At 42.5% G+C, this 23,537-nt stretch overlaps 1 protein-coding gene across 3 annotated transcripts in view; it reads right to left on the bottom strand.

Moving 5' to 3' along the window:
• The window catches only part of C1H8orf74 (chromosome 1 C8orf74 homolog), a 61,345-nt gene that overhangs the window by 33,964 nt on the left and 3,844 nt on the right, over window positions 1–23,537 (bottom strand). Inside the window, exons 1-3 of one of the 3 annotated variants that reach the window (XM_070734847.1) lie at window positions 15,586–15,606; window positions 8,506–8,600; window positions 5,616–5,808 (exon numbers count right to left, since the gene is read on the bottom strand). In XM_070734847.1, the coding sequence (XP_070590948.1) occupies window positions 5,616–5,808; window positions 8,506–8,553 (241 nt within the window). In that variant the 5' untranslated portion in view covers window positions 8,554–8,600; window positions 15,586–15,606. Of the gene's footprint in view, window positions 1–5,615; window positions 5,809–8,505; window positions 8,601–8,803; window positions 8,992–15,585; window positions 15,607–23,537 lie in introns of those variants that run through there. The other 2 variants (XM_070734846.1, XM_070734845.1) reach the window with 2 other exon arrangements.

Raw genomic sequence — 23,537 nt, forward strand, 5'->3', positions numbered from 1 at the left:
TTTATCTCATATATACAACACATATATCATAAACATATATTCATACAGTCATTAGCTGTATGAATATATGTATATAGAAAGTATATTTAATATATAAAGTAATTCATACTTTACCTTCCAATCTTACTATTATTACTATTATTACCCAATCTGTTCTTTCCTTCTGCCCTCACTCCCTTCCTTCTCACCTCCTCTCACCTCTACTTTCTTACACCTTTTCTCCTCCTTTCTTCCCTTTCCTTTTATTTCCTCTTTTTCCTTCTACGAGGAGAAAACATTTTAAACAGCATAGTTTAATTTTTTATTTTATTTGTACATTGCAATGATCACAGCAACTGTATCCCCCCCCCCCCTAAAGCCGTGTTTACAAAGTAGTGTGAGTTAGTACACAAAATCCCTTCATCTTTGCATAAATAATCTCTGGGGAATGAATAAACTGTCAGTGCTGATTATTTTAAAAAGGATTTTTTAAAAATTATCATTTTCAGTTTTTAAAATAGATTCCTGCTCTATCCTAGCCACAAGAGGGAGACGTGACACAGATTTATGCACAAATTAGCTACTTATCCAGGCTGTTGTGAAAATTAAGCAGGAAAAGATCAACAAAGCAGTTGGCCAAATTTAGAAGACATTATTATTATCTGTACACAACAATGTGAAGTTACAGCTGCCACTTCTTTAGCTGGGGTTGCCCTTCACAGGCATCAAGTTCTTCCTAAGAAGCTAGGATGTCATAACGGATCAGCGTTGTATATGTGCAGTACATGTGCAGACCCAAGCAGTGTGGCCTTTGCAATAGACAGATGGAAATTTTGTCTATGCATAGATTTTTATAAGCACCAGCCAAGATTATTATTATTATTTGTTGTTGTTATTATTATTATTGTTGTTGTTGTTGTTATTATTATTATTATTATTATTATTACTATACACAGCAAATGAGATTGATTGGTAAAAGGCTTTATAGATAAACATCATCATTATCATTATCATTATTATCATTATTATTGTTGTTGTTGTTATTATTATATGCTGGATTTTGTATCACAATATCACAAGTCGAACACTTCCCAAGCGTCTAGGACTGTGTAATGTATTTCATATGATGCGCGCAGATCCAAGTATGGTGGCCTTTTGCGGGTGCATCTTATACACCTAATGTAGCCCCACCCAGTCACCCCATCCTTTGCCTCTGCCTCCCAGTTTACCTCCTTGCAGCAAACAGTGCAGAGCTTGATTAACACAAGCAATCAATTATCAGCCTCCCAACCCACAGCTGATTCAGCACAGGCAGGCCATGTGCTAGAACTGAAAGTGAAACTAGCTGCAAGGAGGCAAATTGGTGGGATATGGACTGCTGGCAACGTTGGACTGCTGAAACTGCAAGGAGGTAAGTCAATAACTATAAATATCTATAGAATGTTCAAATTATTATAAAATTATTATTGTATAATAATTATTTTCAATTATTAATAATTAAAAATGTTAAAGACTGCTTTATTATTGTTCTAGACAACTTTTCTATTTATACTAAAGTTAAGTTAATACTAAACTTAAGTTTAGTATTAAGATAAGGCAGCTGAATTAAACCCTGACTTAGTTATGTTTGAAGTAGATCTATTTAAATAATTGGGAGGAGTTAGTGTGATTACATTTAAGAAAACTTTCTGGCATTAATATACTGCCATAATGTACATTTCTCCAATTCTTTGCCATTTCTATGGGCCAGGCACATATACATGGCAATACACAGCAAACAGTGTCCTTTGTACTGTTTGCTGTTTGGCTGTTTGCTGGGAGGCAGAGGGCTCTTTTTGTTGCTTTCCTTCCCCAAAACTAAGGTGCCTCTTATACTCCAGTGCTTCTTATACTCCGAAAAATACGGTAGATCACCTGATGGAAAATGTTGCACTAAAGATGTCTACACTGACAAATTTGGTATTTCTTTCTTTCAACAATTGACAAGCACAATGTCTCTGCCTCCCAAAATAGGTCGCTGGGAATCAAGATGCCCTGAGTTTGGGCTTGCGTAAGATTGACCCACATAACAATTGAGATATAATTATGGGATCGGGTGGAGTCAGGGTCACCTAACTATGACCCAGATCACTACATGGGTTCAGCCTATGTAGTGTCTCTTCTTTAAGATTCCTACCTTTATAATACCAAGGTAGATAGTATTTTTATTTGGTGTGTATTTATATTTCATACTGTTCCAGCAGGTCAGATAAGGTGGGCATGCTCCTTATCTCTTCCTTTAATGCTGCTATAATTCCAGCATGTTTTGATAGCTTCCACTGCTCTGCAGAATGCTCTTCTTCCCTATCCCCAAAGTCTTGAAGAACTGGGTCCCGGCACTTCCCATAAGCATTGTGTCAGGACAAAGTTGGACTCCAGTAAAGCTGTTTGTTGCTTTGGGGGATGGGGAAGGTGCTGAGAGTTTTAGAAACTAACATGCTTTTGCTGATAATATTTATTCACTTGCTTGCTTATTGCTGCTTATAAGTTATCCAGAACAACAATGCTTAAATGGATGCACTATATTACCCTAAATGGATAAAAAGACTCTACATAAGTTTTTAAAACAGATACGCCATAAATTAATGACAGTAAAAATCACAACATAGTGTACAACCACACTACCATAATTTAAACTGATGTCAAAAATAATTTTAACTTCATAAATATCGTAAACGAAGAAGAATATTAAAGACCTTTCCAAATCTTGGGAAATGTAAAATTCCTGTTTACAGAACAGAACTAAGCATACAGGAACATAATTTACAAATGAGCAGTTCAGGTAAGTGGTCTTTCTGTATGTCCAGTTCAGAAAGTTGGCACCAGCAAACCTCTTGGCAATACTTCCAATAAGTCTTGGCAATACTTCCAAAGACCCAGCCAATGCAAAGATTGGCAGAGAAAGAAAATGGAATAAATTGGAAAAGGTGAGGGGCCACACAAATTTCACTATTCTAGATCTTTAAGAAAGGGCAGACAGTACAGTCAGGAAGAACTGCTAACAAACTACTAATAGTCCAAGATAGGAACTTGACTATGTCAGTGATAAGAAATGGTTGAATTCTTTATATACTCAGTAGATAAAAGTGGCAAATTTCACACTGACAGCAGACATGCTTGAGAAATAAAAAAAATGGGACAAGAAAAAAAGATGATAAAGTTGTAACCTGAGCAGGGGGTTGGACTAGAAGACCTCCAAGATCGCTTCCAACTCTGTTATGCCATTCTAAATACAATATTAAATGCTAGAGGTTAATTCAGCAGCACCAGTGACCAATAGCTTGCCTTAACTATTAGCAACTATTAGCAGTCGGAAGTCCCACAATGGTTTTGCTTTCTCATTTCTCATTTTCGACCACTTTTTCGGGCTTATGCCACTGGTAGCTGGTGGTTCTGGCACAAGTTCCAGTGGATTATCTGTGCCACAGCATCGTGTCTATGCTTATAGTCAGTCTGTGCAATCTTTTTGCAGCAGCTGAGTATGTGATCGATTGTTTCATCTGTTTCTTTACAGAGTCTGCAGTTTGGATCCTCTGTTGATTTTTCAATTCTGGCTTTGACAGCATTCGTTCTAATAGCCTGTTCTTGTGCAGCCAGTATTAGTCCTTCTGTCTCTTTTTTCAGTGTTCCACTTGTAAGCCATGACCAGGTCTTTTCTTTATCCACTTTGCCTTCAATCTTCTCCAAGAACTAGCCATGCAATGCTTTGTTCCGCCAGCTGTCCATACGACATTGAGTTACGTTTTTTCTGTACTGGTCCTTAGTTTGCTTCACCTTGAGAAGCTTCCTATGTTGACATTTATTATTATTATTATTATTATTATTATTATTATTATTATTATTATTATCAGTACAACACAGCAAACGATATCACTATGCTGGATTTTGTATTTCATCACCAGTCGAGTGCGTGATTATTATTATTATTATTATTATTATTATTATTATTATTTACACAAAAACATGAAACATTAGTTGTTGGTATTGTTTTCATACAAGTTCTTCTCAACAACCTGGAATATCGTGATGTATATGTTCAAAGCCAAGCTTTGTGGCCTTTTGCAAAATTTTGTCAATGAGCAAATCTTCTAAATTGCTGTCCAAGAACTGTTGATAATGCACCAACAACCACTGGGATCACAATCTTTCAATTTTTTTCTTCAATAAAAATACAGTGATCCCTCGAGTTTCGCGATCTCGAGTATTGCGAAACGCTATATCGCGAGTTTTCAACCCGGAAGTAAACAACACCATCTGCGCATGCGTGCCTTTTTTTCTATGGCCACGCATGCGTAGATGGTGGAGTTTCCCGCCGGGCAGATAAGCTGCTGGGCGGCTTCCCTGGGTCTTCCCCCTCTTGCCCCGGTAAGACCCCAGCGGCGGCGCGAGCAACGGCGTGGGCGGGCGGGCGGCACGCGCGGGGACACCCCAGCTCCGCTTCCCAGCTGGGAAGCGGCCCCAGCAACGGCGTGGGCGGGCGGGCGGTGCGCGCGCGCTTGGGGAAACCCCAGCTCCGCTTCCCAGCTGGGAAGCCGCCCCAGCAATGCGCACGCGCTTGGGGACATCCCAGCTCCGCTTCCCAGCTGGGAAGCGGCCCCAGCAACGGGGTGGGCGGGCGGTGCGCACGCGCTTGGGGAAACCCCAGCTCCGCTTCCCAGCTGGGAAGCGGCCCCAGCAACGGCGTGGGCGGGCGGTGCGCGCGCGCTTGGGGAAACCCCAGCTCCGCTTTCCAGCTGGGAAGCCGCCCCAGCAACGGCGTGGGCGGGCGGGCGGTGCGCGCGCGCTTGGGGAAACCCCAGCTCCGCTTCCCAGCTGGGAAGCCGCCCCAGCAACGCGCACGCGCTTGGGGACATCCCAGCTCCGCTTCCCAGCTGTGAAGCGGCCCCAGCAACGGGGTGGGCGGGCGGTGCGCACGCGCTTGGGGAAACCCCAGCTCCGCTTCCCAGCTGGGAAGCGGCCCCAGCAACAGGGTGGGCGGGCGGGCGGCACGCGCGCGGGGAAACCCCAGGCGCGAGCAACGGGGTGGGCGGGCGAAGGGCGGGCGGCGGTGGAAGTAAAAACACCATCTGCGCATGCGCAGATGGTGTTTTTACTTCCGCACCGCTACTTCGCGAAAAATCGATCATCGCGAGGGGTCCTGGAACGGAACCCTCGCGATGATCGAGGGACCACTGTATTTCAATTTTTCAAAAAATTCAATTTTGATTTTCAGAGCTTGATACTTTGTGATCTTCTTCAATTCTTGGTCATCTACTATCTCTGGTATCACCATATCAATTTCTTTCTTCTTTTCAGCCACTGTTAAATCTGATGTGTTATGACCCGAGACGTTATCAATTAGTACTGCATTTGGAAATCACACATTTTAATCTGCCCATTTTGATGACTCTTTCAGTTCTCCCTTTCCACCAATTTTTCTGTAGTAGCACATGATAATTTTTATAGAAATTCCAATTGATCATTTTGGCAAGTACTGTACTGTATTATATTGTTGTGTATAGTTTCTTGGTTGTATTGGTTTGAGCAAGAAATATTTCCTTTACAGCTGAAACTATTGCAGTGTATTTTGTTTTGTAACAAATGCAATCTTGGCTTACCTTGGGTTTCCTCCAATAGCTCCCCTGTCAATTTAACCACTTCTGCTACAGCTTGCCAGGATAAACCTCTGTTAGCAGCAAACACTAGGCTATAGTAATGGGCATCAAGTCTGATACTCTGACGTACTTCCTCAATTTCATCAAACTCCTTCCACCCAAGCAAATCTCTTAGAAATAGACGACCAGGCTTTTGCTGAAAAAAAGCACCAAACAAGAAAAGCTGATAGTATGTGGGCCTGCTTCATATCATGGAATAATTTTTTTAAATGACAGACAAATATGCAGGATCAAATTTGCTCAGCCTTCTGTCCTCCATAGAAGGCAACTTTACTCTGGGAAGCTTATAAATGCAACAGCTCCTATGTGGCTATTTCTACTCCAATGACTTGCATATTTCATGTCAACCAGTCCTTGTTGTACCAATATATTTTATATCATCAAATCAGTCAAAATGTGCTAAATCATTAAGAACATAATTTTCAGATTTTAATATGGTATCAGGTAAAACATTCTTAAAAGTCAACTTTCCTGTGATTCTGCAGAGCTTTTTTAAAGTACTGTAATACATTTGATTTGATCTGATCTGCCTATAATCCTAATTCATTAGTTTAAGTCTGTTTGGACCCCTCCAGACTATGGAAATAATAATCCGTTTTTAAATATATATAGAATATTCACCATCAAAATCATAATCAAACTGGAACTGTTTAAAAGCAATGTGTCTTTTTCTCTCTAGTGATATGTTGTTGCAGTATAGTTATGTTTCTATCATTGTGATTTTTGAAATAAAACTAACTCAAAGCAAAATACAAATAAAAACTTTAGTAAACGAAGCACAGGTTTAAATCTCCACTTCATCACTGAATACGTACAGTGATGTTAGGCCTCTCTGGACAATCCTTTATGCCAGTGATGAGAAATCTTTTTTTCCTCGGGTGCCGAAAGCGCTATTGCACACACGTGAATGCCTACACCCATAATTCAATGCCTGGGGAGGGTGAAAATTACCTCCCCTGCCCCTGGAGGCCTCTGGGGGCCATAAACGCCCCATTTCATGACTTCTGGTGACCCCACTAGGCTCATTTTTCACCCTCCTCAGGCTCTAGAGGCTTCCCTAGAGCCTGAGCAGGGCAAAAATGTCATCCACCATCCCCTGGAGGCTCTCTGGAAGCTGAAAATGTTCTCCAAGAGCCTCTGCGCAAGCTGAAAATTAGCTGCCAAATATGCACATGCATGCTGGAGTTGAGCTAGGGCAACAGAAGATATGGATATGGTACTAAATGAATAAAGGTTAGGATAATTATAGCAAACCTATGACATATGGGTCAAAAGCAAAATGCCATTATGTTTTGGGTGAACGCCAGAGGTGGGTTGCCCCCGGTTCTGACCAGTTCTATAGAACTAGTAGCAGGAATTTCGCTGCACTCGCTAAACCAGGAGTGATTGCTGGTTGGCCACACCCCCGAACTGGCTCTATGGTGCTGTCATCTTGGTTTTTGGCACTGTGCATGCACGCATGGGAGGAAGTGAATCAGCGGCGAGGTAAGTTAGAACCCACCCCTGTGACACACACAAATTTACCAATACCTATCAGGTATTCCCAAAAGCATGCCCTGTTCTTCAGCAATTTTTCGAGGTTGCCAAGGCTGCACCGGTGTGGCGCAGTGGTTAGAGTGCAGCACTTCAGGCTACTTCAGCTAACTACTAGCTGTAGTTCAGCAGTTCAAATCTCACCACCAGCTCAAGGTTGACTCAGCCTTCCCTCCTTCCGAGGTGGATAAAATGAGGACCCAGATTTTGGGGGGCAATATGCTGATTTTGTAAATCACTTAGAGAGGGTTGTAAAACCATTATGAAGCGGTATATAAGTTTAAATGCTATTGCACATAAAACAGGTTGCCTCCACACGCTCCAGAAATTGTGCAAAATGAGGCATGCTTTTGGGCAATGTTTGGGACTGCACAAGAATGGGGTGTGCTCTCACACATCCTCCAGACCCTGTGGAAGTGGACCATGTTCTTATGTGTAGGTGTGCTTTTGTTTGGTTTTTGGAGGGTACAGAGGCTGTGGAAGAGTTGCTTCAAGAATGAAGGCCTTGTACAATCTGGAGCAGCCTCTGGGCCTTTCAACAGAAAGAAACCACCTGAAGATAAGTGATGCATGGCGGATCCTAGGGAGCAGTGGGCTGCAGGGTCCTTGCACTCTCCCTCCTCTGTGCTAGAAGAAAGTCCTCAATGCTGCCATTGAGTAACACAGCTCAGGGTGGCCTAGATGTGTATGTGGGGATACAGAATTATTTCTTGTTTGTGTGTGAGAGAGGGGGGAGGGAGGAGCCAAGAAAAAATAATCTGAGTTTTTAACATGCCAAACCCAAAAGGTTTGTCATCATTAAAATATCAAAACAATCCATGAATCCAGTAATTAATTTCATTTTTCTTAAAAAAAAACTTCTGCAATCAAGTTCAACCTCTCAATAAAAATCCATGTGAAAAGCCCATCTCTGGATTTAAAATGTCAGCACCAGAGCAAATTGTAACATTCAACTACACAGTCAGAATCTGGCAGAGGCGTCTTTAGGTTACTATAATCAATGCATTTCCTGGTACTTTTAAAATTAAAAAACACTGTGCAACAGCATTTATAAAAAATAAAGTAAGAAACAAAACAAAACAAAAAGTGAAGAAAAACAGAAAGTTTACGAATGCAAGCTTTCAGGATTTCACCAGGAAGAAGGCACAGAAGGCTTCTGAAGCCTTATTTAAAAGTCCTCCTGGTTTCCATGGGAATGGAACTTGGCAAACTACGATGTTATATTTCACCAAGATTTTCTGGGACTCTCTCTTCCCCTCTACCACGGTCACCTTAAACTCCCCCCCCCGTCTTTTTTTACCTGCAGCTCAAGGACAGTTTGAACACCCTCCGCAGTTAAATTGTCCATCCTTCCTGGATTGGTTGCTAGGAGACGCTAGCTTACGATGCAAAACTCTGGAAGAAAAGATTCTATTACAAAGACATACTTGCATACTCCTTTCCAAAGCACGGCTCTTACGGCAGCCCAGTCTTAACTTTTGTATCTCACGTTCATCTGCCTGTCAAAGGATTCAATGGAGATTTTAAAAACCTGACCTTTTCAGTTATTCCTTTATGCAATACTTAGATGGTAGAGATTTGAAGTTTTAGTGACTTACCTAGTTGTTGTGGTTCCGTCTGAGGCCCCTCAGGGAACGGCTGATCTTCTGTCGGTTTCCAGCTCAGAGGGGGAGGATGAGGAACAGGAGGGGCAGGCAGACGAGGAGGAGGAATCCCAGGCTGAGGAGGAGGGAGGACAGCCAGAGTCCCCCCAGAGGGAGCTCTCCCCAGCAAGCAGCCTGGATTCCTTAGAGGAAAATGCACAAGCCATAATTGATCTGCGACAGAGAAGAGCTACACAGCGAAGGGACCAATTGGCTAGGTACTTTCAGCACTAAAGAGGCAACAGCTGGGTTTGGGTGTGGTGCTCTCTGGAAAGGCTAAAAGGCAGACCCACCCTTCCTGGCTTGTGGAGTATTATCTTTGGGAGTCCTGGGACCTGGCTGTGAACTTTGGCGTCTTGGAATCCTGGTTTGTGCCTTTGACTACTGAAACCTTGGGGTGGGTGTGCCAGCAAGAAGCTTGCTGTATTGTCTGGACATCAAGACTCTGCTGTAAAGTCTTATAGCCTGTCTGTTGGGAAGAACAGGTTTTCCTCTGTGTTTATTTTGTAAGCTATAAAGTACTTTTGCTTTTACCAGAGTGTCTGGCTGTTTTTTCCAGTTGGTGTTGAGGTCTGGGGGAACCCAGACAGAACACCTAGTATCCCAGCGGCATGATGTATGAGTCCATCCATGGTACCCATAACACCAGTCACAGCTGGTAGCCAGAACTGGGCTGCTAAGGTAGAACGGTGGCACGTGCTCGCCTCTGTGGCTCTGAGTGCTAGTGGAGTCCAGCGCAACTATGCTACTGCACCTGTGTTTTGGCACGGGGCTGAATGCCTGAACCAGATTGCACAGGATTTGAAGAAAACATACACAGAACTTGATTTTGTGGCTCTTGAACAGAAATGCCATTTCTGCCTTCAACCCTAAGATTTCTGTTTTAAAGATTAACCACAGCCACTGAGCATTAAGAGCAGAGTGACTGAGAATCAAATTAAAATTCTGATTCATCATCAGCTAAGAAGGCCTTATGCCTGCTATTTGGAATGGCTGAACTGTAGCACCTGAATTTACACAAAATTGTAAACACCCCACTGCTCTTGTATATAAAAACAAATATTTTCACTAAAACACAGCAGGAGATCAGAAAACAATGATGAAATCTAGGGCAGTGCTGGCAAACCTGTGGCACGGGTGCCAAAGGTGGCACGCGGAACCATATCTGCTGGCATGCGGGCCGTTACCCTAGCTCAGCTCCAATGTGCATGTCTGTGCTGGTCAGCTGATTTTTGGCTCACCTGGAGACTCTGGGAGGCCATTTTTGGCTTCTGGAGAGTCTCTGGGGGGATGGGAAAGGGCATTTTTGCCTGTGGAGCAGGGGGAGGGTGGAAAACGGGCCTACTGGGCCCACCAGAGTTTGGGAAATGGCTGATTCAGGCCTCCAGAGAGCCTCAGGGGCGGAGGGCAAGGTATGCCATTTTTGCCGTCCCCAGGCATTGAATTATGGGAGTGGGCCCTTACACATGCGCGATAGCACATGCACATGCACTTCCGGCATCTGAGGGAAAAAAAGGTAGACAAGAAGCACTTACAACATTTACTACCAGTTCTGTGGCTTGATATGCATGGCATGGCTTGCTGGGCGTGGCTTGGTGGACATGGCAGGAAAAGGATACTGCAAAATCTCCATTCTCTCCCCACTCCAGGGGAAGGTTACTGTAAAATCCCCCTTTCCTGCAGATCAGCTGGAACCCGGGAGGCAGAGAAAAGATGGGGGCCAGTCAGAGGTGGTATTTACCAATTTTCCAAACTACATGAAATTACCGCTACTGGTTCTCCAAACTACTCAAAATTTCCACTACCGGTTCTCCAGAAGTGGTCAGAACTTACTTAAAACCACCTCTGTTAACTGGATGGCAGGGAAGGGGCATCTGTGAGGGAGAATCAGCAAATGGGAGAGGCTACTTAACTTTTCCCTAGCTATATATATCCTTTCCTATTACTTTAATTCTTCCTCACCCTCATCTTCAAGGAAACTGAGTAGAGAAGGCAAAATATGATGATAATAATTATAATAATAATTTATTGGACTTGTATGCCACCCCTCTCCGAAGACTCGGGGCGGCTCACAACAATAATAAAACAATATAGCTGTAAAACAAATCCAATATTAAAAAACATATGTAAAACCCCAGCAATTAAAACCATACAGCACATATATATCAAACATAAAATATAAGAGTCTGGGGGAGGATGTCTTAGTTCCCCCATGCCTGGTGATATAGGTGGGTCTTAAGTAATTTGCGAAAGACAAGGAGGGTAGGGGCTGTTCTAATCTCAGGGGGGAGTTGATTCCAGAGGGCCGGGGCCGCCACAGAGAAGGCTCTTCCCCTGGGGCCCGCCAAACGACATTGTTTGGTCGACGGGACCTGGAGAAGGCCAACTCTGTGGGACCTTATCGGCCACTGGGATTTGTGCGGTAGAAGGCGGTTCCGGAGGTATTCTGGTCCACTGCCATGATAACCTGAGAAAGCAGGAAAAGCAGGCAGAGGAAAGCTTAAATAAAGTCACACGTGATATGACATAACCACACAAGTGGCATAATTTATGTGAAGGTGTCATGACATATGGTATCTGTTAAATACTCTGTTTATGCCTGAGGTAACTGTTACTAGGGAAGTTATGCTAATAGCCAGCGCCTGATTGGTTAAGGCGCTGACAGCTTGTTTTGGGCGGGAGAAAAAATAGTATAAATACAGCCAGTTTTCCATTGCCCAGCTGAGACGCGTTCCAGCTGATTGTCACTTGCAAAAAAGAGCTTAATAAAGAACCGTCTCGTAGCTGTGTCTCAAAACTCTTCACCTGGCGACGAGAGAAGAACGAACCTATGCCTGCTGGAATGGAATCCCTGGCCGTCGGGAGAGCGCCGGAATACTTCGACCCGGAGAAGTCTACTTGGGATGCATACCTCGCTAAATTCGATGTTTTCCTCGAGGCTGCCGGCATGAGAGACGCTATCGACGATCGGAAAAGAGCGATTTTCCTGAATTACTGTGGAGCGGAGATGTTCGACCTCGCACAGACGCTCACCGACCCAGCGCCAGCGAATTCGGTTTCCTGGGACGCTTTGAAAACGAAGCTTTCGGCTCACTTCAAGCCAACAAAGCCGGCGATCGTCTACAGGCACCAATTCTCCAGAATGGGCCAGATGGAAACCGAGAGCATCAACCAATTTGCTACGCGCCTAAGAACCGTGCTGTCAAAATGCCGCTTCGAGAACCCGGAAGCACGCCTAATAGATGCTCTTATCTTCGGCATGTGAAATGCAACCGTCAGAAACAAACTCCTTACTGAGGAAGAACCTTCCCTGCAACAAGTCATCAAACTCGCTCAAACAGCCGAGGTGGCTGAATCTGCGGCAAAAGAGCTGAAACAGAACGACAAGCAGGAAGTCGTAGCCCACATCTCCTCTCCTAATCCACCGACCGACTCTGCAAATGCAATCAAAACCTCTACCAGCTCTGAAAATGACTGCTGTTTTATCCGGCAAGCTTTTCCTCGACCCTTCAAGCAATCACAACAATCTCTTCCTTGTTCTGGCTGCCGTGGCAACCATTCCCGTCACCGTTGCCCATTCCGAGATTCAAATTGCCACCGTTGTGGTCGCCGAGGGCATATCGCTGAGGCTTGCTGAGCCTCCCTACCGGAGGAAGCTTTCTCAACTCCACGGGCTCCACGTTTCCAAAATCAACCGCGCGAAAACAAGGCATTCAAATCTTCTAGTCGCTACAATTACTCCAACTCTAACCGCGACTACTTAGGAGGTAACAGGGGAATTTCCATTAATAACACTGTAACTGCTAACAGATCTAAAATTAACATTTCTTTACTTTTAAATTCTCAACCTTGCCAGATGGAACTAGACACTGGTTCTAGCTATAGCATTATGCCATGGTCTAAGGTCAAATTGTATATGCCTCATGTTAACAAAAATGATTTATTGTATTCTGATGTACCTATTAAGGATTTTCAAGGGAAAATTATACCTGTTTTAGGCCTGTTAACTGTCCCAATTGTACACAAAAAATTTGCAGCTACCCTACCTTTACTAGTAGTGTCTGGACCCACCCACTCACTTTTGGGATTAGACTGGATGTCCCCCCTTGGAATAGAGATATCTGGCGTTCACAGAATATCTAATACTATGGCTCCAGATTTCGTCAAGGAATTTCCTGACGTTTTTAGTCCAGCTTTAGGATCTTATAAAGGGCCCCCTATTTCATTCTCCATTGATCCTAGTGTTCCTCCTATCCGACTAAAACCACGTAGGGTTCCCTTGCCTTTGCTTCCTAAACTTGACGCAGAACTTGATAAGCTCATTCATCAGGGTATTTTGGTCCCTGTAGACCAAGCTCCATGGGAAACCCCAATTGTGACTCCTCTTAAGCAGGATGGCTCCCTGCGAGTCTGTGCAGACTATAAGTCCACTCTAAATAAGGCTTTAAAACATCATCCCTACCCAATACCTGTAGTGCAACATTTACTCCATTCCCTTGGGGAGGGTAACCTGTTTGCAAAGATTGACCTCGTGCAAGCTTACCAGCAGCTCCCCGTAGACGGGCCTACCTCTTTAGCCCAGACTATTGTTACCCATAGGGGAGCTTTCAGATGCACCCGCTTACAGTTCGGGGTCAGTGTGGCACCAGGAATTTTTCAGAGTTTTATGGAGCGCTTATTAATAGGAATTAAGGGAACCTTGCCTTATTTTGATGATATTCTTATTTCAGGAAAGGATCAGGCCCAGCTAAACTCAAGAATACGGGAGGTGTTAACTAGGCTAAGAGACAAGGGGCTTAAGGTTAAACCTGGTAAATGTGTTTGGGGTACAAAGTGTATCCAATTTTTGGGATATAATATAGATGGCGAAGGAATCCATCCTACATGCGATAAAGTCAAGGCAATACAAGAGGCCCCAGAGCCTAAAAATAAGACAGAACTACAGGCTTTCTTAGGCCTCCTTAACTTCTACTCTGTTTTTTTTAAACAGAAGGCCACAGCGGCAGAACCACTACACCGTCTATTGCAGAAAGAAGTCCCATGGAGTTGGGGGAACAGTGAAAGTAAAGCCTTTTCTCAAATAAAAAACCTTTTAACATCCAAAAGTGTAGTGGTACAATACAGTACTTCCCTTCCCTTACGCCTCACCTGTGATGCTTCACCTTATGGAGTGGGTAGTGTTTTGGCTCATGTGCTGCCTAACGGCACTGAGGCCCCTATAGCGTTTTTCTCTAAAACTCTGTCAAGCGCAGAGAGGAATTATAGTCAACTTGACAGGGAAGCTCTGGCATTGGTCGCAGGGGTTAAGAAATTCCATCATTATATTTTTGGTAGACATTTCGAATTGATTACAGATCATAAGCCGTTATTAGGACTCCTAGCCCCAGACAAGCCAACTCCACCCTTCATGTCCCCACGATTGATAAGATGGGCCATTTTTTTATCTGCCTATGATTATACCTTAACTCACAGGGGAGGGACTAGTATTAACCATGCGGATGGCCTTAGCAGATGTCCTATTTCTGAGTTAGTACAAGACCCTGCCCCCTCTGCAGACGTATTACTCATTGAGTTAGAGGATAAACCCCTGACTACTGCCACGGAAGTGGCAGAACATACCAAACAGGACCCTATTCTTATGAGAGTAATAAATTGTGTGCTACGGGGGTGGGAGGCTGATTGTAATAGGCCAGATATTGTGGATTTCAAAAACAAAAGGTTGGAATTATCAATTGTTAAAGGTTGTTTATTATGGGGTGACCGGGTCATCATTCCCAAAACATTGAGACAAAAAGTGTTAAAAATGCTGCATGTAGGACATCCTGGTATTGTAAGGATGAAGGGCTTGGCAAGGGGCCATTTTTGGTGGCCAGGTCTTGATTCTGAAATTGAGAGATGGGTGGCAAGGTGTGACCCCTGTCAGGAGTCTAGGCCAAAACTCCCTAAAACCACTCCAATGGATTGGGACCAACCAAAAGGGCCTTGGTCCCGTATTCACATAGATTTTGCTGGCCCCATTCAAACTAAGTATTTCCTAGTAGTGGTTGATGCATTGTCTAAATGGGTTGAGATTATTGTCCTGCCAAACATTACAACATGTGCTACCATAAAAGCTTTACGCCATTTGTTTGCCACACATGGTTGCCCAGATGTATTAGTTTCTGACAATGGGCCCCAGCTAACTTCCAGGCAATTTGAAATGTTCCTGGACCAATTAGGAATCAGGCATGCGCTCATATCTCCTTTTTCCCCGTGGGCTAATGGATTGGCTGAGAGGTATGTGCGTGTTGCCAAGGAGGCTTTAAGAAGGGCTGGCCCAGGGGAAGTGCAAGAGCACTTAGATGAATTTCTATTGGCCCAACATATAACCCCAAATGCCACAAGCCGAAGAAGCCCTGCTGAAATTCTTATGGGCAGGAAACTCAGGTCTACTTTAGATAGATTGCACCCCATGTACTGTACAACTAATGTTATGCCTGTTGATTCTGAGAGACACTTATTTATTGGGCAGTGTGTATTTGCTAAGAATTTTGACAAAAGCCTTAATTGGCTCAAAGGGACTGTACTGCAACAAAAAGCTCCTAAAACTTTTGAAATATTGTTACTCGATGGCCGAGTATGGACTAGGCACATCGACCATCTGCGTAAATGCCCAGAATCCGGACTGGATAGGACTGCAGAAATTTCAACAGGAAACAACGCAACACCAGCCGAAATCGAATTAAAAATGGACTCACCACTTCGTTGCGGCTCGCCCAGCCCATCGACCTTCCCTACGACAGCCGAGACCGATGTGGTGCCCATTTGTTCTGTTCCAGGCACCGGAGCTCAGCTAGGCCCACTGGAGGTCCCAGAAGGAACCAACGATCCGACATCCTTCCTCGCCAACAGCGGAAATCCAAGTGAACTGCGCAGGTCAGCCAGGACAATACAAAGACCGCAGCGATTGGCTGACTATGTCACATGGCTCTCTGTGTAATTGTATGTTTTTTTTATCTGAAAAGGGAGGGGTGTTAAATACTCTGTTTATGCCTGAGGTAACTGTTACTAGGGAAGTTATGCTAATAGCCAGCGCCTGATTGGTTAAGGCGCTGACAGCTTGTTTTGGGCGGGAGAAAAAATAGTATAAATACAGCCGGTTTTCCATTGCCCAGCTGAGACGCGTTCCAGCTGATCGTCACTTGCAAAAAAGAGCTTAATAAAGAACCGTCTCGTAGCTGTGTCTCAAGACTCTTCAGTATCATTGTGCCTTATATATGACATTTATTTTCTTATCCATGCTTTCATTGCCAATCCTTAAGCTCTTTCAAGAATCACAATTATTATGAATAAACACTTTAAAAAGTAACCTCATCCTAACTGTGAAAGTCAAGGCCTAAACCCTCATCTGCAATAATAAGGTACAGTGCAGGCCTAACAGGCAAGGGTTAACAAATTATTTCAAATTATAGTATTACTATAATACTGTTATATAATAATATTATAGCACATTACTATAGGCATCAAAAGTTAATTATACACATAAGGATATATTTCGTTTTCTTACTTAATGATATTTCTCTAGAACCAGAGCTGATATCGTTTGGCATCAACACATGATTTGACCACCCCCACTATCACTACTGCTACTTTCCTATGTTAATTTCAACAGACACCTTCCTCTGGCCCTATGAACTGCAGCTTTTCTTGTTAAGCAGACAGGTCTAAAGTCTCCCGGCTAAGCAGGTTTTCAGATTAAGCAAGCTGATTTTCCTTAGTAAGGAGAAACTGAGATCTTGAACAATGCTGAAGCAACTATAAAAGACATGACCAGCAGCATTTCCTAGCTTACACTTCATGGACAAATGCAAAGCCTTGAAGCCAGAATTGCTCCATGATAATCACTCAGATCCTACTCTATTGTATACAATAAAGGTTGCAGCAAATAGACTTGGCATCAATACTTGATGTGACCACAAAACGTTGATTCCCATCCAGGATAATACTGCCTTCTTTCTTATTTTTATTTGCTTTCTGAATTATTTAATCTATCCAATTGTCAGAGTTTTAGTATTTAAAATATACAGCAGTGACCAATCATAGGTAGCTGGACATAATTTTATTCTACTTTATAATATTTTTTTCAATGTTATAGTATTTGTTATATTGTGGGAATAATGACAGGAGACAGATTCAAGGAATACTTGTTTACTTGGAAACTTCTTGGTACAACCAGCAACTTGTAGTCTGACAGCTAGCTCTTTTATAGGAAACTGTCAGATGCTTGAACCAATAATGTTTGAGTATTCTCCCTCTCAAATGCTGGACCTGGGTGAAACCATGTACACTGTCAGAACATAACAGCACTTATGTTGAATAAGCTTTACTCTATGTCTATCCATTGTTCCCTTGCCCTAAAGGAGTATCTTCATACAAGTTCCATCAAACAATATTTCTAAGTCAGGATTTATTTATACTTATTTACTTCATCATGTTTATATGGTGATATAGAAACTTTGACAGCACAGTATTGTGAAAGAATTTCTGGATTGTATTTCATTTTTGATGTAGGTCAGTTTGGAAAAGATGCAACCCCCTGTAATACTTCCAAGAGAAGAGTGTTGTCTAAATTTCCCTTCCTGTTTGCCTGCTCAGTTCTATGTAAGGACATCATTTGAAAATATTGCAACTCTATATTTTCATTCAAAAGTGACCCTCCTATTTAGTGAGTTATGTCCAGGAGTGTGTGTGTTTGTGTGTATAGTATTTCTTCCATGAATTAATTTTCCCTGTCAAAGTAAAAAAACTCGAGTAACTGAGGTTAAGTGAACCATGGGTTAATATATTCTGCAATTGCACTTAATGTCATTCAAGGGAGCAAAATGCTGAAGCTGAAAATCCAATCAGCAGTACTGGCTGCCACTTGCTATTCCTGGAATCTAAATATCTCTGATTATGAAAGACTTAGCCTTTCCCTCCTGCCACGTATATTTCGTTCATTCCTCCTAGTGTATCTGTGCAAGTAAAATACCAGCAGGAACCAAGGAAATCTTAGACAAGGGAAAGTATCACTGAAGGAAAACCACAGTAATTAAATTAAAAAGATTTCTATTCCACTTTTGCACTCAATATTGATGGTAGTAAAACCTATAAATATGATTTTAAAATACAGTCTTAATTAAAGAATCTGCAGATAAGAGAGAGAGAGAAAAAAACCCACAACACTGAAGAAAATCATAAAGACACATTTATGTGCTAGGCTGGAAAAATATTTTGTGTCAAATAAATTTCCTAAGAAGACATTCTAAGAGTATCAGGCCTGAAAGTTTGTTGGACAGCGAGTTTGTTGGACAGTTAAGAATGTGTTTAGTATTTGGAAAAAGCATTACACACATAAAAATAGATGGTTATAATGAAAGAAGGTACGACTATCTTCTGGAGAGCAGAGGACTTAATGATAATCCCTGGTATCTGAGCATTTCACATATATCGTCTTGCAACACCTTGTAATATAGGTCATATTTTTGCTCCAAAGTGGAGCTAACCCTTAAAACGCCACCAAATCATGTAACTGCTAAGCAGGAAGAGGGATTTAGATATTCATTACTGCATTCATTCTTTCAGCTACACTCTTGGCTTGCTGTATTCAGATAACTGAAAGATAATGAAGATGACACAAACTTATTATCTGTTGATGAAGGGCCAGGAATAGAATGAGTGACTAAAATTTTAGCTAAAAAGAAAAAGCATCCCAATCAACAGCTAAAGTATTGAGCAGCAAAAACTAGTATTTAGGATTTGTTAATGTTACCTTAATATTTATTTATCTATTTATTTGCTTCGATTCCATCTTATCACAATAGAAATATTTCTGCTGCCTTACATAAAGATAACACCAAATAAAAATCAACATAATTATAAACAAAAAAACCCCTCATAATTACACCCAACTAAAACTACAAACATAGAGAATATAGATGGCTTAACAAAAACAGGAGAAGGATGTGCAGAACAGCTCAGAATTTAGGCACTTCAAAAATATTAGCAAGGAAGGGGCTAACCTCATGTCAACAGCCCCACAACACCAGTGCTACCACAGAAATGCAAATCTTCCTCACTTCAGCCCTCCTAGACCTCCCAAATATGTGGGATCAGTAGCAGTGCCTCTCTGCTAAGTTGAATTAATTGGGTCAATACTGGTAGGACTAGGAACTTCTGTACATCTCCAAGTACCAAATCATCAAGGACCTTTAGATTAAAACTAGCACCTTAAATTGTACTTCAAAATCAATAAAGGGTCCACAAAACTAGTCTCAACAATTGGAAACACTGGCTATTGCATTTTAGTTTTAACAGTTTTTAGGTGGTTTTTAAGAGTAGAAATTGTTACAATAGACTAGGGCTGTCAAACTCCCAGCCTGCAGGCCCGATGCGTCACGCACAGGCCATGCCAGGCCCAGTTTAATGAAAGGGAGGGGGAAGTCACATGATGCTGCCCTGACGAGGTGAGTTTGACACCCAAACAAGGTGGCAATAAGAGCATAAATTAATGTAGCCAGATCCTCCTGCTCTACAGGTAAAATTACAACTGGTGCCTCAGCCAATCCTGTCACCATCCAAAACCAGGGCCTGGGCTCTTATTGAAAAGGATCTATAGGTTTCCTATGAGTAGATTTACTACAGGCTTCTCAACTACCTTCCTAACAAATGAAAGCTAGTCAATGGTGGCATGAGAAACATTGATTTATTTTTATTTATTTATTTATTTTATTTTGTCCAATACACAATGAGGGTTTTAGTGGGTATATATCTATATACACATAGTAAAATACATGATGAAGGTTATAGAGGAGATACTCATAGTAAAATATATCTAAGAAATAATAGAAAAGAAGATATAGTAATAGAACATATCAATGAAAGAATAGAAGAAGAGATATAGGAATAGAAGAAAGGTATAGGAGATATAGGAGAGCAATAGGACAGGGGACGGAAGGCACTCTAGTGTACTTGTACTCGCCCCTTACTGACCTCTTAGGAATCTGGATAGGTCAACCGTAGATAATGTAAGGGTAAAGTGTCTTGGCAATAATATTCTGAAATGAAGAATCTGAATTAAGTAACTCAGGAATTGGATTAGATGACTTCCAAATTTCTGCCAACTGAATACCTGCACTATGTAAGAGAAAGAAAATCCGGGAAGACATGGCCAAAGTGACATATGGCTACTTTTTCATATCTTTCTGCAAATTCCTTGCAATATTATTTTAACTTTTGAATAATATTTTAAAGGGAAACATTCTATCGGGGATTTAAAAACAGAAATTACAAATGCAAAATAGGAATAGCTACAAATAATAGTTGCAGAAGAGTACAATTATGGTTGCATCTCTCTTGTCCCCTAGACATAAGACAAAATGTCCCGACCTTTTTTTTCAATTGTTTCACAAAATGGTCTACTTGTTGTCTTTAGTCCATGAGACAGGAAGCCTTAATATTCCTTAGCTGTATTGGTAGTATAAAGTAGTATTTTTACCACTGTTCTTACAACATCCAAGAGCAGCCTTAATGGGTTCAAAATCTATTAGACTCCTTATCTTGAAGGGTAGTGTAGAGAGTGAGGAAGATGAAGTTGATGGAAATATGTAGGGATCAGTAGAAGCACCTGTAGCATTTTTAAAGCCTAGAATTATGGACTGATGGTTAACCTTTTTGTTGTCACGTGCTGAAAGCATGTGCGCGCACACACACATGCATCCATAATGCAATGCGTGTGCAATTCCCCTGCCCCTGTGTGTGTGCACACTCTGCTTGTACCCTTGCCCCATGCACGTGTGACATTTATTTATTTATTTATTTATTCATTCATTCATTCATTCATTCATTTATTTATTTGTTTGTTTGTTTATTTATTTATTTATGTATTCCAATACACAATACACATTGAGGAGAATAGACAAGTAGTAATATATATAAAGACAAGGATAGAAGAAAGGATATAAAAATAGGGGAGAAGATATAGGAAAGGAAGAAAAGATAAAGGAGATAAAGGAGAGACGGAAGGCACGCTAGTGCACTTATGCTCGCCCCTTACTGACCTCTTAGGAACCTGGAGAGGTCAATTGTGGATAGTCTAAGGGAAAAATATTGGGGGTTAGGGGTTGACATTACTGAGTCCCGGGGGCTCAGTAGTGTCAACTACTGAGTGGGCCTGGAAGGCCTACTGCACCAACCTGGAAGCTGAAATAGGGTGTGGGGTTGCCGCATCAGCCCCCAAATGCAATGTGAGCACCTCCAGTGAATGCCCCCTGCCCCCCCCCGAGCACAATGCATAGATTTCCCCGCACACCCTCTGCACATGCGTAGGAGAGATCTGAAGACCATCTGGCCAATGGAAGGCATGCACGCATTTGCACTGGAGCTGGGCTTGGCTGATGGCTGGTGTGCCCACAGAAAGGGCTCTGTGTGCCACCTATGGCACGTGTGCCATACGTTCGCCATCACGGAACTATGGCATAACATTCAGAACCATTCATCAGACACCTCTCCAATTCACTGGAGCATAACAATGAGAGGAGATACAACAGTGAGGCTTTCAAGATTCTATTATTATAGGCAATATCAATTTTAAAAAGTCTTCAGCTTTCCTGGAGAGTTGATTTCCTGTTCTGGCAGCCTGACTAGGTGGCTCAGTGGCTAAGTCACTGAGCTTGTCAATCAGAAAGATCAACAGTTCGGCTATTCAAACCCCTACCGTGTTTCCCCGAAAGTAAGACAGTGTCTTACTTTCTTTTTATCCCCAAAAGCCCCACTATGTCTTACTTTTGGGGTATGTCTTATATTGGAAAAAAATTGTCGAATTTTTTGTTTTAACCATAAAATTAACATTTATTAACAACCTGAACTGTATTGTATTCACCACAAAACAGCAGATGATACCCCAGTATGCCAGTGTGTATGTTTTACTGATGTATGATTAATACTGTGTGCATTACCGTATTTTAAGCAGGAGGCAGCAGTGACAAGTGCAGGGGACGGCGCGGTGACGTATGGAGGGGGGGCGGCGCAGAAGTGGGCAGGAGGCGGCGCTCATTAAGATCAGACGGAGGTGGCAGACGCGACGACGTATGGAGAGGGGGACGGTGCGGACGTGGGCAGGAGGCGGCGCGCAGCTAGATGAGAGGGAGGCGGCAATACCCCCGTGTTTCCCCGAAAGTAAGACATATGTCTTACTTTCGGGGTACGGCTTATATTAGCAGACCCCCCTGAAACCTCCAATACGTCTTACAATCGGGGGTGTCTTACTATCGGGGAAACAGGGTAGTATAGATCTCCTGCATGAGCAGGGGCTTGGACTAGATGACCTCCAAGATCCCTTCCAACTCTTGTTACTGTTACCATCTATCTAGCGGAGCCAGCGGTGGGCTACAAGACGGAATGCTAAATTGCCCTCGCCACTGCAGCTCGTAAGTTCTTGCAGGGTCAGCGTGATTTTGTTGCTGCACCTGTGGAGGTAGCAAAATCGCGCACAGAAAACCTTGCCGCAACATTGGCGCACCTGTGGCTCCATGCACGATTTTGCTACCTCCACAGGTGCAGCAGCAAAATCACGATGGCCCCACAAGAACTTACGAGCCGTGGTGGTGAGTGCAATTTAGTGTTCCCGCTCGTAGTCCACCGCTGAGCGGGGCTGATAAGACAAGCTACTGAGACTATAGGCAGGAGAAAGATCAGTAATGGAAACAGTAAAGTTCATACTGGTGTAGTTTTCTGCTGACTCAAGGATGGGTGGCTAGAATTAAAACATGCCCCAAAGGACACAGTCCTATAATCTTGTTTCTAGGAGTAATTGCAGTGTGTGATTTACCTATGAGGCTTACATCTTCCTTATCAAGGAAGGGAGCTTAAAACAGTTTAGATCATGGCCTGCTCTTGTAGGACCATACCATAGCATTCTTCTGAAGCTACTGGGGCTTAATCTTTAGCAATAATGACCCTCCCATCATCAGCTGTGTCTCATTGGTCTGTGCAGATGGCATTTGCCACCTAAGTAGCTTTTCTGCCATCATAATCCTATTTGGACTAATCATTAAATAAGAACAACAACGTACCACTTTCTTTTTATATTGCAAGAAAAGGGGGTCTCCTTTTGCACAGTTTGATGTCGTGGAAATCAGGTTTCCAAAGGGAAGAAGTTAACTAATTTCAAAGTCTTCAAGAGATTACCTTCTATCAGGTTTCAACTGCATGGATGGATTACAACGGAGTAATCACACAGAAATTACAGCTATCTTTTGAGTTTGAGTACCATTTTCTCTAAGAGGTTTCTATATTTCCTGTATAGTTGTGCCGAAGACGAACGAGGCCCTACTTTGAGCTGGGGAGTAGATTAGCGTGATGTCTTTAGCCTGTCTTCACTCTGGTAAGTCTTATTTTATGTTGGAAGGCAATTGAAGCCGATTAAATAAATGCAGTTTGTCATTATGTTGCAAGCCTATTTGTGGGTTGCTTTCCCCAAAGAACTTGGGTCTAGATCCTGATATTGATGAGATTAGGGTTCTGACTATTAGGTCATTGACTAGCACTATGTAGGGGCTTAAAACTTAGACTGCTTTGGATCTTACCTGGCATGCAACAGAGTTACTGGTTAATCTTCCAATGGGAAGGAAAAGAAATACTATCTATTTGGATATGCAGCATCTTGAGAAAG

The sequence above is a fragment of the Erythrolamprus reginae genome, chromosome 1 (assembly GCF_031021105.1).
Source record: "Erythrolamprus reginae isolate rEryReg1 chromosome 1, rEryReg1.hap1, whole genome shotgun sequence".
NCBI classification, from domain to species: domain Eukaryota; kingdom Metazoa; phylum Chordata; class Lepidosauria; order Squamata; family Dipsadidae; genus Erythrolamprus; species Erythrolamprus reginae.